The sequence below is a fragment of the Pithys albifrons genome, chromosome 7 (assembly GCF_047495875.1).
Source record: "Pithys albifrons albifrons isolate INPA30051 chromosome 7, PitAlb_v1, whole genome shotgun sequence".
NCBI classification, from domain to species: domain Eukaryota; kingdom Metazoa; phylum Chordata; class Aves; order Passeriformes; family Thamnophilidae; genus Pithys; species Pithys albifrons.
In genome coordinates this window covers 55174560-55190483 of record NC_092464.1, presented here as the reverse complement: position 1 = coordinate 55190483, position 15924 = coordinate 55174560, and the positions used below count along the sequence as shown (strand labels likewise).

Sequence of the window (15924 nt, the reverse complement as noted above, 5' to 3'; positions counted from 1 at the left end):
ACAGCTTTTAAAAAGCACACTGAGGGTTTCCCTTTGGAAACAGAGCAAGCTGTGTATTAGTTGTACCTTTGCTTCACTTCCCTTCCCGTGAGTTGACTTTTCTCATGGAAAAAGGACACCTCACAAGACCCTGCACATTCTTCTCACCACGGGATTATGAGAGTAGAATGAGCAGGAGCCTCACACAACTCCCTCAAGGTGCTGAGGAGACAGTTTTGAAGGGACAAAACACCTCCCCAGAGTGGATTATTGTGTTGGAGTTATCTACAATATCAAAGAAGTTGAGAATAAAGTTCTAACTCTTTGTATTTGATAGAGAAGTCCAATACACAACATTCTTCAGCCTGCAGCATTTGTTGCCTCTTGAACAATATGCAATCCCTCTGTCTTCATTTAAGAGTATAAAACAAGGAGGGTTTATAAGGAATCTCTGAATTACCATCCAAACTATACATGTAGAAGTCCACAGAAACTCACTGGCAGATCTAGTTACCCAAAAGAGATGATCATAATTGGTGTGAAAACAGATCTCACTCTACACAGAATGAGACCAGACTGCAAAGAGCTTAGAATGGAAATGTGGGGAGGGAATTGCAGGCAACTTTTGGAGAAAAAATATATTATAGTGTTATGGGTTCACTTAGGTGGGCCTAGATTTGGGCTCTGAAGTGGGGACTACGCCGAAGCTGTCAGCTGACTTGAGCTGGGCTGAGCTGACAGCTGACCTCTTCTAGCCAGTAACTTTGTATTCCATACCACATTATGACATCATCTCCAGGGAAGTAGGAACCAGTGTGGGAGTGGTTAAGGCAGTCGCTTCTCAGCCTCCTCTTGGGAGGACACACGATGCTGCCCCAGGGGGGATGGAGAGGACCAGGCCCACCATTGGCTCACAGGGTACCTCAGGAAAGTAAAATGTGTTGTTCTGGGTCTCTCCTTTCTGCTTGAGTTTGTCTCCCTGGGGAATAAGCTCCTTCTTAAGTAATGTGTAGTTAGGACAGTAGAATTTGTGTGTTCGTTAAGAAGTTGAGGTGGGGAACTTGTTGTTGCAGACTTGTGTGAGTGAATATTTGTACTCTCTTCTAATTGTCTCTTTCTTTCTGTGAAAAATATATGTAGATTTAGTATAAATGCAGTTTGAAGTGTTTTTTTTTTCTTTCCCCTCTCTTTTCCTCCCTTTCCCTGGTGTTAGGAGGGAGGCTTTTCTCTCTGTGCTTGGGGGGGTTGGCAGTTGCTTATCTCAAACCAAGACATATAGTCAATGACTGGAGAAAGGAAAATAAACTATTAGTAAAAAAGGTATGCTTGAAAAATGACAAAATATCTCTGTTGTTTATAAGAAATTAGTATTTTCTCCTCCCATCTGAAGCTGTCTCAGAAATTTTCCTCACTGAAAATCATTACTTGTTACTGGGTGCCACTATGCATAGGATTATCAGAGAGAAAAAGGACTTGTGCACTTAAAAGTTTTAACATTTTCAAGTTTTAAAATGTGGTCAAATGCCCTTTATATGGAGAATATGTACTAACCTGAGGGCAGATCACAGAAAGCACAGCTACCGTTTTAATCAGATTTGGAAATAAAATATGAGAAGTTGTGAATTTTACAAGATCAGGTGGATTTTACCACTTCAATAATTTGAGTGAAATAAAGTATATACATCATATATTTCTCATCTGTGAACACAAATCAGACTGGACACAACAGGAGAGATTGTAAAGTACAGATGTAACACATGCAATTTTTAAATAGAGGAGGACTAGACAGACAATTACAAACCTTTATGTCAGTAAATACGAGAATGATGAAATCTGGATATTTTATCACCAACATCACAAATGTCATCCACGGGTTATGAGCACTAATTCAAACATGATGCAGGTGGTGCCTAAAGCACCAAGATCATTATGGAGACAGATGTTGGGCTGAGGGACATTTAATTAGATTAGCTAGCTCCACTTCTGAGTTACTGTTTCCTCTTGATTTGACTAACAAGTGGCTTCAGAATGTTGTTAACCACCCAGTCTTTAGCAGGGTACTCTTAGCAAATGCTGCAGTCGTTGGTAATCCCCCACTGTTTAACTTCTAAGGCACTGGGACTTGGCCTCTAGAGAGGATTGCTGGGAGCAATTGAGAAAAGGATGTGGGAAAATTCCTCAAAAAAAATCAGGCTGTGATTCCACTTTGTGCCAAAATTTGAGAAGAGAGTGCTTTGTCAATGACAAATTTTTGTACAAAGGCTACTTTTACCAACTGTCTTCAGAAAAAAACAGAATCACAGATTCAATTAGGTTGGAAAAGACCTCTGAGGTCACAGAATCCCAGACTATTCTGAGCTGGAAGGGACCCACGAGGATCATCGAGTCCAACTCTTAAGGCAATGGCCCATACAGGGGATTGAACCCATGACCTTGGCATTATTACAGCCAAGTTTTAACCAACTGAGCTGATCTCAGGTCATCAAGTCCAACCCCTGACCCATCACCACCTTGTCACCCAGACCATGACCCTGTGTTCAGTTATTTCTTAAACATCTCCAGGGATGGTGACCCCACACCTCCCTGGGCAGCCCATTCCAATGTTTAATAACCCCTTCTATGAGGAAAGTCCTCCAAGTGTCCAACCTGAGAGGCCCCTGAGCAACCTCAGCATGCCCTGGAGAATGATGGCAGATGATGGTGAATTCTTGCTAGAAATTTCCACCTACTTTGACTCTGTGTCCAAATTATTTGCTTACCTACTGATCATAATTGAGAAATTGTGGATGTAATTTACAACATAATGTTTCCACATTGGGATAGACCAAACATCCACCTGGTGCATAATCCTGCCTTCTATAGGGGGCAGTTGCACATGAAGGGCAGGTTGTAGAGTCATCCTTGCCCTGACATCTCACTGTTTCTGCCAACCAACACTTTTATGATACTGTAGAAACTATTCCATCAGAAAGAAAGCTCAGTGTGGACCCATAAAAACTTATGCACCCAAAATTGCAAGAATTTTTGAAGACTGAAGTTGGACCAAGGATTGGACTTGATGATCCTGGAGGTCTTTTCCAATCCAATCCATTCTATGATTCTATTCTATGATTCTATGCTACCTTCACACTTGAAGACTATTCGAAATAACATCATTTATGATGGTTATTTTAATCTTTAATGACTCTTTTGGTTTTCAAAGAGGAAAAACATCCAAAAGGAAAACATATGAGCAGAAAACCACTCCTCCTCGATATCAGAGAGCTCTGCTCACCTACAGCACTGCTTTGGGTTTCAGTAAGCCTTTCCATCCCCATGGCAGGAAAGCAGATAAGGTTAATAGATGATGTATTTTCCTAAGCATGTTTTTCAGCTTGGTTACTGTGCCCTTTAAAATATGAAGCAGACTCTCTGAAGTCACGTAAATAATAATTTACCTGAGACCTTCAAAAAGGTGGTTGGTGCCCTTGCCTTTGGCTGTATTGTCTTTACTGTATCAGATAGCAACAAGAAGAATAGCCCTGTAAACAGGTGATTAAAACAAAACAAAAATGTGTCTCCCGTTCCCTTTCACCAAGATATTTCCAGGAATACAAACAAAACCGAGAGAAACTGCAGCTGGCAGGCAAGGATGATAAACCACTCCAGAAATGCACTACAAAGGGTAATGCACAAAATAAGGCTGTTACCCCCCCACACACTTTGGTACATTTTCTACAGGAGCCAGAGGAAGTCAAGACTGGGTTTCGAATTTTCCTCTTGACATTTGCAGACTGTTAAGTACTACCAGAAAAGTAATTATTGTTTTTCAACCTTATTTGAACTTCAGGCAGGGAAGTGCAGCACTTATTTCTATCAGGAATGTTAACCCACACTTCGATATTTGAGCTTTAATTCTTGCTACCAACGTCAGCTTTACTAGAGGCTTTTTCTGAGGGAAGCTTTTAAGGCTTTTTATAGTATTATGATTCAATAACTTAGTTCTGCCAGCAGAATCTTCAGGTATGAGTATCAACAGATTTTTTTTTCCCCCGGATTTTCAAGTAAGCAGAAATCAGATGGAAAAAAGGTGTTACAAACATAGCAGAGTGTCCCAGTTCAGCAGGTGGGACCAGTTTATCCCTGTGTGGTGTGACCAAAGCTGTGCATTCTCCACCCTCCATTCATTGCCCACCAACTGTTCCCAATGGCCCATTGGCAGCAGCTGCCCAGGGCACAGCTGAGCCCTCAGGCTGGGAGCTGGCTGGGAAAGAAGCCTGGCAGAGGAGCTGGGAGAACTGCCCTGCAGGGACTCCTTGGCACCTCCACACCCACCTGAGGGCTCAGCTCTGCTGATGGGCCAGCAACGATTCCAAAATCCCCCCTGACTGCCAGAGTCAGATCCCCCAGTGTGGAACTCCCTGCCCTGGGGGAGGCACTGGGGGCTCCCACCCAAACCTGAGGGGAGAGAATCTGGGGGTTTGGGGAATGTGGTACCACTTGCTGGATCCAGAGGAGGAGCAGTCCCTGGACAGGAGGAGCCCACCACTCTTTCCCAGACTGTGCCATCATCTGCACCAACAGGTTTGTCCCTTCCTTTTCCTTTGGACTCGAGGGAACCACGTGGGGCACAGCACAGGGGCCACCAAACCCCACTGTGTTTGTGCCCCAGGGGGCTGGGTTAGACTGCTGGGTTTGGGGGTTAAACCCAATTTGTCATTGCATTTATTGTAATATTGTTATTAAATTGTAACTCTGACTTATAATCTCTCTTGTGTTGGGTTCCTTTCTCCTGCTGGTTTACCATTAAACCAGCACAACTGGTCATAATCACAATTGTACTGTACACAAAGAAAATGCCTATAAAGGTTTTGTTTCCAGTATCTGATAAATATTTAAAGCATATTCCATAAGTATTTATTTCAGCATTATGTCATACCTATCAAGTATTGGCATGACTGCTAATTACAGCAGGTAATCAAATTAAAACAGATACTGGCAGTCTATTTTACTTGGACTGTGATTATCCATTGTCTGTTAATAGGAAATAATATTAGAAGTATTGATGTTAATGCCTGAGAGATTCCTTTCATAAACATAAATGCAAGTGAGAGGATGATGCAATTTTAGTTCTATTTAAAGGTTAGTATTAACACAAACTACTGAAACTTTTTTGCATTGCTTAAATGCTTTGCAAACTTTAAAGTTGAGACAACAATCTGGTTTTGTTTATTCTTGAAAATGATCATACAGTGCCAGCTTCATCAAGAGTAGCAGCACAGTTCATTCAGGAGAAGATGTCTTAATCCCATGAAAATAAGCAATCTGCACCATATGCTGTGTTTTCCAGTTAGGAACTGATGAGAAGCACTAAGTGATGAACAACTTGAGAGAGTCATCAAAGCAGTTTGACTTTAGAACTCAGTTAAGTAGTCACAGAGTTAGTTGGGGTCAAGTCCATATTTTTTATCTACTCCTGTGAGAGTATAAATTTCATGTCTAAGAGAGCTTTGTGGATGTCTTCTCAGGGCTCTCATCTTCTCCACAGGAAAATAAGAACACAGTGATAATTACATATGAATGCAATACAAGATTAACATTCAGTCAAGTCCCCTGAGTAAACCAATGCATCTAAGAAAAAACAAGAAATGAACTTCCACACAAAGATTTTAGTCATGATTTTGATAAATTATTGATCACACCATTTGCTTATCCTTTTCCTGTACCAGACAACAAAAAAGGAGAGGGTTTGCTAAAAGAGCTTGTAACATTATTTAAATATTTTAAAAGTTTGCCACTATCATCAGCTGTTCCTCAAATCCTTCCCTGCTCATCTTACCACAAGAGTGACCACAGGCAGCTGTGCCTCTGTGACAGGAGCCCCTTCTCTCCCATCTTCCAGACATAAAACCCCTTCTTGTGGAGCTCCCAGCACGTGCCTGGGCAAGCTGCCAGTTAGTCCTGCTGGCTGATCTGAAGTTGCCAGAGGTGAAATGGAAAGTTTGCCCAGCCATAAATAGGGGGGGATTGAATAAAAAAGAGTGAGTGGGCTTGACCAGCAGCGAATCTCCAACATTCCTGATCAACTAGACCCTCTCCAGTGCCAGCTCAGGGCATACAGGTGTGATGAGCATGTATGGTCATGCACTTCTTCCAGGCATGATAATTCACTCTCCTTCTCTGGGTAACTACCTAGAGACAGTTGGGGAGAACAGCCAGCCCTTGGTGATACTGCTGGAATTGCTGATCACGTTATTCAGGCACGAAAAGAATTCCACAGTTTTGGAAATTAATTAAAAAGATTAAGAACAAAAATCTTGTAGCACGCCTTTGGTAATTATTTTGCATAATGCAAAGAGTGCAGAAAGCACAATGTTTTGATGCAAGCTCAGTGTGACTAGACAGGCACTTCCACATGTCCTCATGGACTGGATGGATGAGCAGGCAGTGAAGGCAGAAGTGGCTTCCCTTCTATCCAGAGGACTTTTAAGAAACAGAGTTTTTAAGTGGCAAGGATTTGACCTACGTGTAATTTAGAAGCTAAAAACTCTGCTTTGATTTACACTTGAAAACAAGTGGGTATCCCATGCATCTTAAGACCATGTTTTTCTCTTGGAAAGGGACTCCACAAGACAAATGTGTGCAGAAATAGCATGTCTTGAAATAATTAGCTCATAGCTGCAACAATTGTGTCCCTCTGCTCTGGGGGATCACGGTATGGGAAGGCAATTTGGCACCACGTTTAAAAAGGATGTTAAGGTTCTTGAATGCATCCCAGGAAGAGCAACAAAACTGGAAGAGAGAGAGACAGAGAGAGTCAGGGCACAAGTGGTGCCTTGGAGGTGCAAGGGCAGTGGGCAAGAACCAAGCTGTGGGGGCCCAGAGGAGCCCCCAAAGGGGCTGTGATCGGTGGCACAGAGGACAAGAAGCCTTGGGGCCACCCTCAAAGCCTGGAAAGCTTCCTCCCACCAGCTGTGGAGCATGAAGGCATCAAGTACGTGGCCAAAGTGGCCCACAGGAGACCAAGTGGCTCCTGCGCTGCAGAGGAAGGGGAAAAGTGCTGCAGGGCACAAGACCATCCTCATGGGGCATGAACAGCAAGCAGCAACCTGGCCAAAAGGGCCAAGAGGAGCCATTACCATCACATGCTCCATGCTGCAGAGAAAGGCAAAAAAAAACCCCCAAAAACCAAACAACCCTGGAGGATAGTGCCAAGCTGCCCTGGTGGAAAATTCCTTCCTGACCCCATAGATGGTAATCAGCTATTCCATGAGCACATGAGTAAGATCTGCCCCTTCATTCCATGAGCTGGTCATGCCTCCCAGGAAATGCCCAAGCACTCTTCTCCCCTGCCTGGAGCCATCTAAGAGGCTTCCAAGAGTGACCAAATGCCTGATCCACCTTGGGAGCAGGAATTCTTCCAGCGTGTGCACTGGGATCTCTTGCAACATCCCTGCACTTCTCTCCTGGCTGTTGCCCCTGGCTCCCCAGCAGGGGTGGGGACAGGGAGTTCTGCAGTGCTTCTCAAGGCATCCCCTTGGTGTTGCCATGGCTATCCAGCTGAAAAAAAGGTTTCAAACCCTTAAATGAGCTTTGAAGGCTGAGGGCTGTGAAGAGTCCCCAGCAGGCTCATCCACCCTCCAAACCTGCTCCAAGGAATTCTTCCAGCTCCTTCAGGACTTTGTGCTATGTTTGGGGTAGCCCCAGGCCAGCTGTGGCAGTGGGAGATGGAAGGATGCTCCCTTTTATCCTGCCCCAGGGCACTAGGATTGCTGTGCCACAGGAAGGTGGTGCTGTGCCATGGGGGTGAGGGGCTCTGCCACCCACAGCTGCACCTGCTGTAGCCCCATCCTCTGCCAAGCATCCTCCAGAGGAAGGCCTGTGGGGTGCTGGCCAAGGCAGTCCCTGTGCCTGGCAGGCCCTGGGTGCTGCCCCTGGGGCAGAAGACCTTTCATAGCAATTAGGGAAACTACTACAGAAGATGGATATGCAGTGACAAGGATTGGCTGGAAGCTTCAGTTCCAGAGGAGGACCAGGAAAGGTTCATTACAATGGTTTAGAAATATAAGTGGTGCATCATTAAAGTCATCGTGGCATCCTGGTTATATTTTATGTTTTTAATAATAGCAAAAAAATGTACTAATATTTCTTAGTTCCAAAAAAGGTGTTTTGTTGTTTTTTTTTTCTCTCTCTTTGCTGAGCTTATGTAGGACCAAATACAAGACAAAGAACAGGATTTTCAGACTTGAAACTGTTCAGGAATCCATCTACAAGATGATATATAACCCACAGAGTTACTTGAAAGAGTCCCCCAAGAACATTATTGACTATAGTCACCTGTGTAATATAAGTTAGAGTGAAAAAGAAAACCATGGTAAAGGCATAAGCCTAAAATAGCATTCAATCTACTGCATCTCAAACTATTCCAACTTGCTTAAACAGCCACTAATTACCCTATTAAGTAATTTAACAGTCTGGGTCATCAGTCACACTGTGCCACACACGTGTTTCCCCCCTCTGTCCAGGCAGTTCCTTCTACATCCCTTGGTGCACTTTTTAATTTTCTTTTGGGGAAGCTGCCATGATCTAATCAGCATCTTTTCTCCCTTTGTGTTGCTGCCTTCTTACTAATGGCAGCTGGAAGGTCCAGCCAATATCTTGGTCATACCAAAGTGCTGCATAAACTCCAGTAAGTTTTGCAAGTTATTCAAATTTTTCCAGCTGTGTGCAAGGAACAAAGTTTCATAACATCAGAAAAGCCAAATTAATTCAATTTTTTATGCTTCTCACACCTGCTGTCCCCGGATTTTTAGTGTTCCCCCTCTCCTATTTTTTTTTTCAATGTGAGAGAATGCAGATTTTTTCATAGTAAAAAAAAAAAAATATTGCAGGAAACTATTGCATGAATAGAGAGATAATTAACTATTCCTATTTCACAGGCAGAGTTTGGCTCTGTAGAGTCCAGAGCCTTCCAGCTGTCTATTGATGTGTGTTAATAATATGGCAGTTGTCACAGTCTGGTACCCAGGGGACAAAGGCCACAGCATTAAAAACAGTCAGCTGAGCCACAACCTCTGCCTACAAAGTCACCTTTGTGAACTGAGAGTGATTATGAAGCAAATGCACTTGAATCTCTCGTGGTGAAAGGCAGGAGTTTGTGTAACAAGCCAGAAATGAAGAGCTTTAAGACAATTTGCAATGATGATTTCTGACACCAAAAGAAATTCTGTCTTGCTGCCAGTTACACGTTGTAGCCATTTTTATGCACCAATACACTTGATGTACTTTGTTATTTGGAGAAATTATTTCAAATTTTGACTGGCAATGATGTAGTTGAAGAATGTGGCTGAATGGGATTAAAGTGGAATGTTGGCATCCTTTCAGGCAGCAGGTAAGCAATAATCACCCAGAAATGTTCTGCCACACATGTTCAATTACTTTAATTCTTGAACATGAAATTACTATCAAAAATGAGCATCTAATTCATCTCACTGTGTTACAGAGGGAATCACACAGTTTGCACCTTCAGATAACGCCAGAAACTTGAGCATTTTTCATTTTTTTTCCCCATCATTTCTGTCACATCACCTGTTATGGCACACAGAGATTTTCATTAAAATTGGCTCATAGTCTTCAATGACAGATTTGACATCATATTTTGCCATAATTTTTGTACCTCCTCACTGTGCCTTTAATCCAGAATTGTAGCCACGACAAAGTCAGGCAAGCTTTAGAATTCACTGAGACTGCTGGGATAAATTACCTGTGAGTAATAATCCCTGTTCAGTGTCCTGTACTAAACCCCTTAAAGTACAGCAGCACCATCTGGACCGTGACAACAGGTTAGATGGTTAATGTTAAATAAAGGAGGTGCACAGGGAGCTGTGGTGCCACAAGCAGAACATCATGTTGAGCAGCGTGACAACAATGCAACTTCCTTTGCTAATATAATTACAGGTAATTAAGAGACAGAAACAGGGATGATTATTTTTTTCTCACCAGCACTTTAACTGCCTGTAATTACTGTCTACATGTTATATGCACATCCAGTATTTGGTCAGAGGTAAAAAGAGAATGTTCATTAGCCTTGATGTTCCCTTGGGATAAGAACTCAGAGTTTGCAATAGGAAAATGCTTATGTGGGGAGGGGAAGACCAAAAATAAAAAGACATTGGCTCAACACTGTTAAAGGTTCAAACACAGGAAGGTGGTGTAGGGAGGACACCTCTCAGAGAATTTTTCTCACCATACCAACACAAAAGTTTGGGCTTGGAGTGCCAGGACTGAGGACAAAAGATGTCTGATGGCTTTCAGATTCCAGCTGAATGGTGGGATAGAGGTGGGGTGAGAAAACAGAACCCCAGCACCTGGGGGTGGGGAGAGGTTTTTCTTTCTTTGTTCCCTGTGTGCTGGTGTGACTTTTTTGGGGCTTTTCTTTGGGCAGCTGCAGAAAAGGAGCCACTGCTTGGTGGTGAGAGCTCTTTTTCTGGCACTGCTCTTTGCTTTTCCCCCTCCATCTCTGGGCACCCTGAGCTTCAGAGAGAGAGAGAAGAGAGGACAGACACAGCTGCTTCAGGACACTGCAGACCTTTTTTTCCCTCTTCCTTGGGACTGATTTGGACTACAAGGAGATTCCTGGGAATTATCACCATTTCCTCCACTCCCAGCTTTTCCTTCTTGGTTTGGAACAGAGGACAAGGAGAGAGAGTCCACATGACTGTTCATCCCTTGTCTCTGTCTCACTGGGAAAAGACTGAGAATTCCCCTCACAGCCAGCCCACCAGGTGTGACACTGACACTGTCCATAAATAGAACTGCTCCAGGAGGAACCCACAGTTTGGGGGTTGTTCTCTTTTGCTTTTACTTTTGGTGCTGGGGGAGTAGTTTGCTCTGGTCTGTCTACAGTTATATCTATATCTACATATATATATTAGCTAAGAACAGTTATCCTTCTTATATCCATTTTCTAAATAAAGTTCATTTTTCTTAAACTTAATAAAGAGTGATGTGATTATTGTGGAGGAATCCTCTCCTCTGCTTTTTGGTAAACATTTTGGGTTTTTCCCTCAAACCAAGACAAACACTTGTATGTCCCAAATGCAATTGTAATACATGAATGTGGCTATTCTTCAAACATCTTAAAAACCTACTGGAAATGAAAGGCATACATACCTTTTCCATACAGGGCCAGTGTTTTGCTTGGCAGAACCTGGGCTTTGGAAGTGGTTACCTCTGGCAGGTGCAACATGAGAACTCAACAAGCCCTAAATACCTTTAGGTATGTTATAAAAGAGCAAACTCCTCTCCTTACTAACCACTCTGGCTAATGATGAAAAATGGCATCGTTTACAACTTCACCTTTTGTCCCCTGAACCAAGTGGCAGAAATCTGCAGTAAGAATCATTCAATGTGGCAATTTGTCTTCCTGCCCAGTGGGGACCTTCACTGAAGTGTGGCTATGAAAGGCATTTCCATGTTGATGGTGACTGAAGCCTTTATGATTCAGAACCAAACGGGTTGAAAAAAAGCAGGAAGATCCCACTATAACATGCCACAAGTACCTCCCCATTTCAAAGGAAGAGAAATTGAGATGAGAAATGGTACAAGGTACTCAGACTCTTTAAAAGAAAGCCACATAAAAAGTGTATATTGTAATAGGAGTACTTGGAAACTCTTATTTCATAGAATCACAGAATCATTGAATGGATTGGGTTGGAAAAGACCTCCGAGATCATCAAGTCCAACCCTTGGTCCAGCTCCAGTCCCTTTACCAGATCATGGCACTCAGTGCCACGGCCAAGCTCAGTTGAAAAACCTCCAGGGATGGGGAATCCACCCCCTCTCTGGGCAGCCCATTCCAATCCCTGAGCACTCTCTCTGCAAAGAATTTCCTTCTGCTCTCCAACTTCAATTTCCCCTGGCAGAGCTTGAGCCCATCGTGCCCCCTTGTCCTATTGCTGAGTGCCTGGGAGAAGAGACCAACCCCCACCTGGCCAGAACTTCCCTTCAGGCAGTTCCAGACAGTGCTGAGGTCACCTCTGAGCCTCCTCTTCTCCAGGCTGAACAATGCAGATGTTGGGAAGAGTGCAGTGAAAGTGCAGTCAGATCCAAAGCTCGGCGTTGTTACTTCTCAGCCAAAGGGTTTGTTTTGAAGTGCAAACTACAGAGAGTAAACCTGAGCATGGGAAAACAGCAGACTTGATTACATCCCAATCACTGAAAAAAACCCAAAGCCAACCCAAAGGAAATTCTTTGATTGCTATTCTAATTTCCTGTGATTACACAAATGTTTCTGTGCTTGCAACACAATCTTTCTGTGCTATAAAAGCATAAATGTAAGACAGGGTTTTAATTTATATGAGCCTGATATCAGTGTCTGAGGTGGTAGAAGAAACAGTAAGAATACATTTTTTATATAAAAAAACACACATGCATAACCATGTATAACACAGTGTTGTTCACCCCAAAATATATTATTAATACAGATTTTATATATATAATAACCATAAGACATAACATATATAAAAGCATAATATTTTCACATAATAAAAGGCCACTATATATATCATTTTTATGGGTCATATGGCATTATAATATATGAAATATCTGAATGTATATGATGTGTTATAGAAGAAATATTTTCTAAACAGTAACTTCTATATGAAGTTAGCTTTAAAAGTAAGCTGCTTGACATATAGGAAGTCTTAAGTCTTATTTTTCATAACTGTATTGTAAAGCCTTGATTCTAATTAACTTTCCTTGTAAGTTACTTGTAATTCCACTGTAATACATTGCAAAAGCTTTATTCTGGTTAAACTCTCCATAACAATGGAATTATTTCTAGTAGAAACTCACATAAGTGGGTTGAATCATTGGGATCAATACAAACTGTTACACTGGCTTAGATTTTTCCACTGGAGGGAAAGCAAAGACTTTAATTAGCTGTGGCTTCACGTCCTTTCTTTCAAGTTAATTTACAACTTACATTGAAAATAAACACAACTGCCAAATTCTACGTTCTTCCTAATTTCACATGAGGAGACAGAAAACAAACTCCATCCCTGCGACATCAGCTGGTTGTGTCCTCTTTTCACCATGACTTCAACCTTCCATCCATGAGGAGCAGCAATGAAAGGAGCTTGACATGCCAGAGCAAGTCATTGGGACACTGATTGTTTTACAGCACTATTTTCAAAAGCCACTTTCAGCTTCCACAGAATCCCAGACTATTTTGAGTGGGAAGGGACCCACAAGGATCATCGAGTCCAACTCTTCAGTCAATGGCCCACACAGGGGATTGAACCCATGACCTTGGAGTTATTACAACCAAGTTTTAACCAACTGAGCTCATTTCCAGGAGACCTGCAATGGATTTACTATAGGGGTAATTTTCCTGAGAAGCCAAGCTGTCTAAATTCAGGAGTTGGCCACTTGCTCCTTCCCTTTCTTTCCAAGCATTTTCCTTTTATTTTTTTTTTTTTTGCCAGCAAAGAAACTGTTAATCAGGAGCAACGAAAATAAACACAGCCAAGGGGTTGAAAAGGCAGAGCTCAAGTTAAAAGGCTGCCCTAATTCTCAATTACTCTTCTCAGTTTGGAAAAAAAAACCCACAAAGCCAGAAAGCATTATTTTAATCACGTTTCAGCACTGCACAGATGTGCAAACATGTGGACCTGTTTTAGTTCCCTGAGGAATTCAGCACAGCCAGAAGGAACCAAAGCCAGGAAGCACAACTTCTACTTGCAAAAATCCTCCTTAACAGTCTGAGAAACAGAATTTGGGAAGAGTTCCCCTTTTTCAAGGCAGTCATGTTATCCACCCATAGTCTGAATCTGACTTAGGAGAATTTTTCACTTCCTCCTCTACCTTTGAGAGGGGACATTTGAGACATTCCACCCTACACAGTTGTGGTAGTTTTGGCTTTGGGCCTCAGTTTTAGCAGGCCCAAAGGATGTGACGTAGATCAGAAAGGACAAACATCATCTGACTCAAGCAACCAAAGAGGTATTTCCTATCATCTGGCATAATCAAGAAGTGTCAAGTAGTATAGAAAAGAGAGGGAGGTGGAGCTTCTGTCTCTTTTGCTCTTTGCCTCAGCTCCTGAGGCCGCCCTGCCCAGCCCTGCCCTGCCCTGCCCTGCCCTGCCCTGCCCTGCCTTGCCCTGCCCTGTCCAGATCAGGCCTTGCCCCATCCCCGCTCTGTTATCCAGGGAGGGGAACATGCTTGTTCATTTTCTTCTCTCTTGTTGGGAGTTTTCTCTGGAAGAGTTTTCAAGATGTTTCGTGGGGTTTTGGTGGCTGGAATCTGTATTGTTTGGTTGGGTGACTCTGCAGTTATTGTTGTTAGTTTGTTTTTTTCTCAGATTTGTATATATATGTATTATATTCTGTTTTTGTCTTTTGTATAATATCAGAAGCTTGCTGCTTGGGGTTTTGGTTTTTTCTCTATCCCTCCTTTTCCCTTGTTTGGGGCAGGGGGGACCCTTCTTTCTGTGTTGGGCAGTTGGCATTTGTCAGCTCAGCCCAACACAACAGTCTACAATTTCATAGAATCATAGAATGGATTGGGTTGGAAAAGACCTCCGAGATCATCAAGTCCAACCCTTGGTCCAACTCCAGTCCCTTTACCAGATCATGGCACTCAGTGCCATGGCCAAGCTTACCTTAAAAACCTCCAGGGATGGGGAATCCACCCCCTCTCTGGGCAGCCCATTCCAATGCCTGAGCACTCTCTCTGCAAAGAAGCTTTTTCTCATCTCCAACTTCAATTTCCCCTGGCAGAGCTTGAGCCCATCGTGCCCCCTTGTCCTATTGCTGAGTGCCTGGGAGAAGAGACCAACCCCCACCTGGCCAGAACTTCCCTTCAGGCAGTTCCAGACAGTGCTGAGGTCACCTCTGAGCCTCCTCTTCTCCAGGCTGAACACCCCCAACTCCCTCAGCCTCTCCCCACAGCACTTGTGCTCCAGTCCCTTCTCCAGCCTCGTTGCTCTTCTCTGGCCCCGCTCCAGCCCCTCAATCTCTTTCCTCAACTGAGGGGCCCAGAACTGAACACAACACTCAAGGTGTGGCCTCCCCAAGGCAGAGTCCAGGGGAAGGGTCACTGCCCTGGGCCTGCTGGCCATGTTATTTAAAGCCATCCTCTCCACCACCACTGCCAAAAAGGCTGGACCACCTTGACATGACCACTGGCAGTGCCAGCACCATCTTTTCTGTATCCCTGCGCATTGTCAGACCGTGCAGGATGTGTCAGAGTGTGTGTCACTGCACTTACCTGTCAATAATGGCACACATGTCAATGGTGACGTTGGCAAAGCTGCCCAGCTGACCCTGCTCCACCGCGTGCAGGTCCACCAGCTGGTCATCCACGTGGATAAACTGCATGCAGCCTTGGAAAGAATGCTGGAACAGGGAGTGATCCGAGTCATTCACCCGCACAGGAAACCCTGGAGAGAAGCAAAATAAAGAGAAATATTAACTTCATAGACCGTTAATTAAGCCAGGATTTTTTTTCAAAGGAAAATTAAAAACATTTTCTAGAAGAGGGAAGAAAAAAGACAATGTGGTAAGGAAATATTACACACTTATTAGTTCACAATGAAATAAGTAATTGGCAGCTACATGAAAGGATTTATATCCTACAGCTGATGATTCCTTAAGTTTGGCCTGAAGGTTTGAACTCTTCTGCTACCCTTCTCCTTCCCCAGTGCTCTACTGCTGTTTCTCATTCCACCTCTCTCATACAAATATTAAGGGAAAAAGGTTGATCTCCTTGGTATATTTTAGGAATCACATTCCAATTTCTCTGATTTTTCTGAATAAAAATGTCTTCCATGTATATCACAAAGCAAATTTCCAGTTAATATTTTTCTAGAAGTAAACTTCTTAATTCTGTCACTTTGCCTTTTTGTTGATGGGTAATGAATAGTTGTGCTGGAAACTTTCTGTGCACTTGAGAATAGCCCTAAAA

At 43.1% G+C, this 15924-nt stretch overlaps 1 protein-coding gene across 2 annotated transcripts in view; it reads right to left on the bottom strand.

The window, feature by feature from the left end:
• Positions 1-15924, bottom strand: part of CNTNAP2 (contactin associated protein 2) — a 1051893-nt gene that overhangs the window by 412438 nt on the left and 623531 nt on the right. For both annotated transcript variants that reach the window (XM_071559619.1, XM_071559620.1), the window contains one exon: positions 15229-15400. In XM_071559619.1, coding sequence (XP_071415720.1) covers positions 15229-15400 — 172 coding nt within the window. The remainder of the gene's footprint in view (positions 1-15228; positions 15401-15924) is intronic.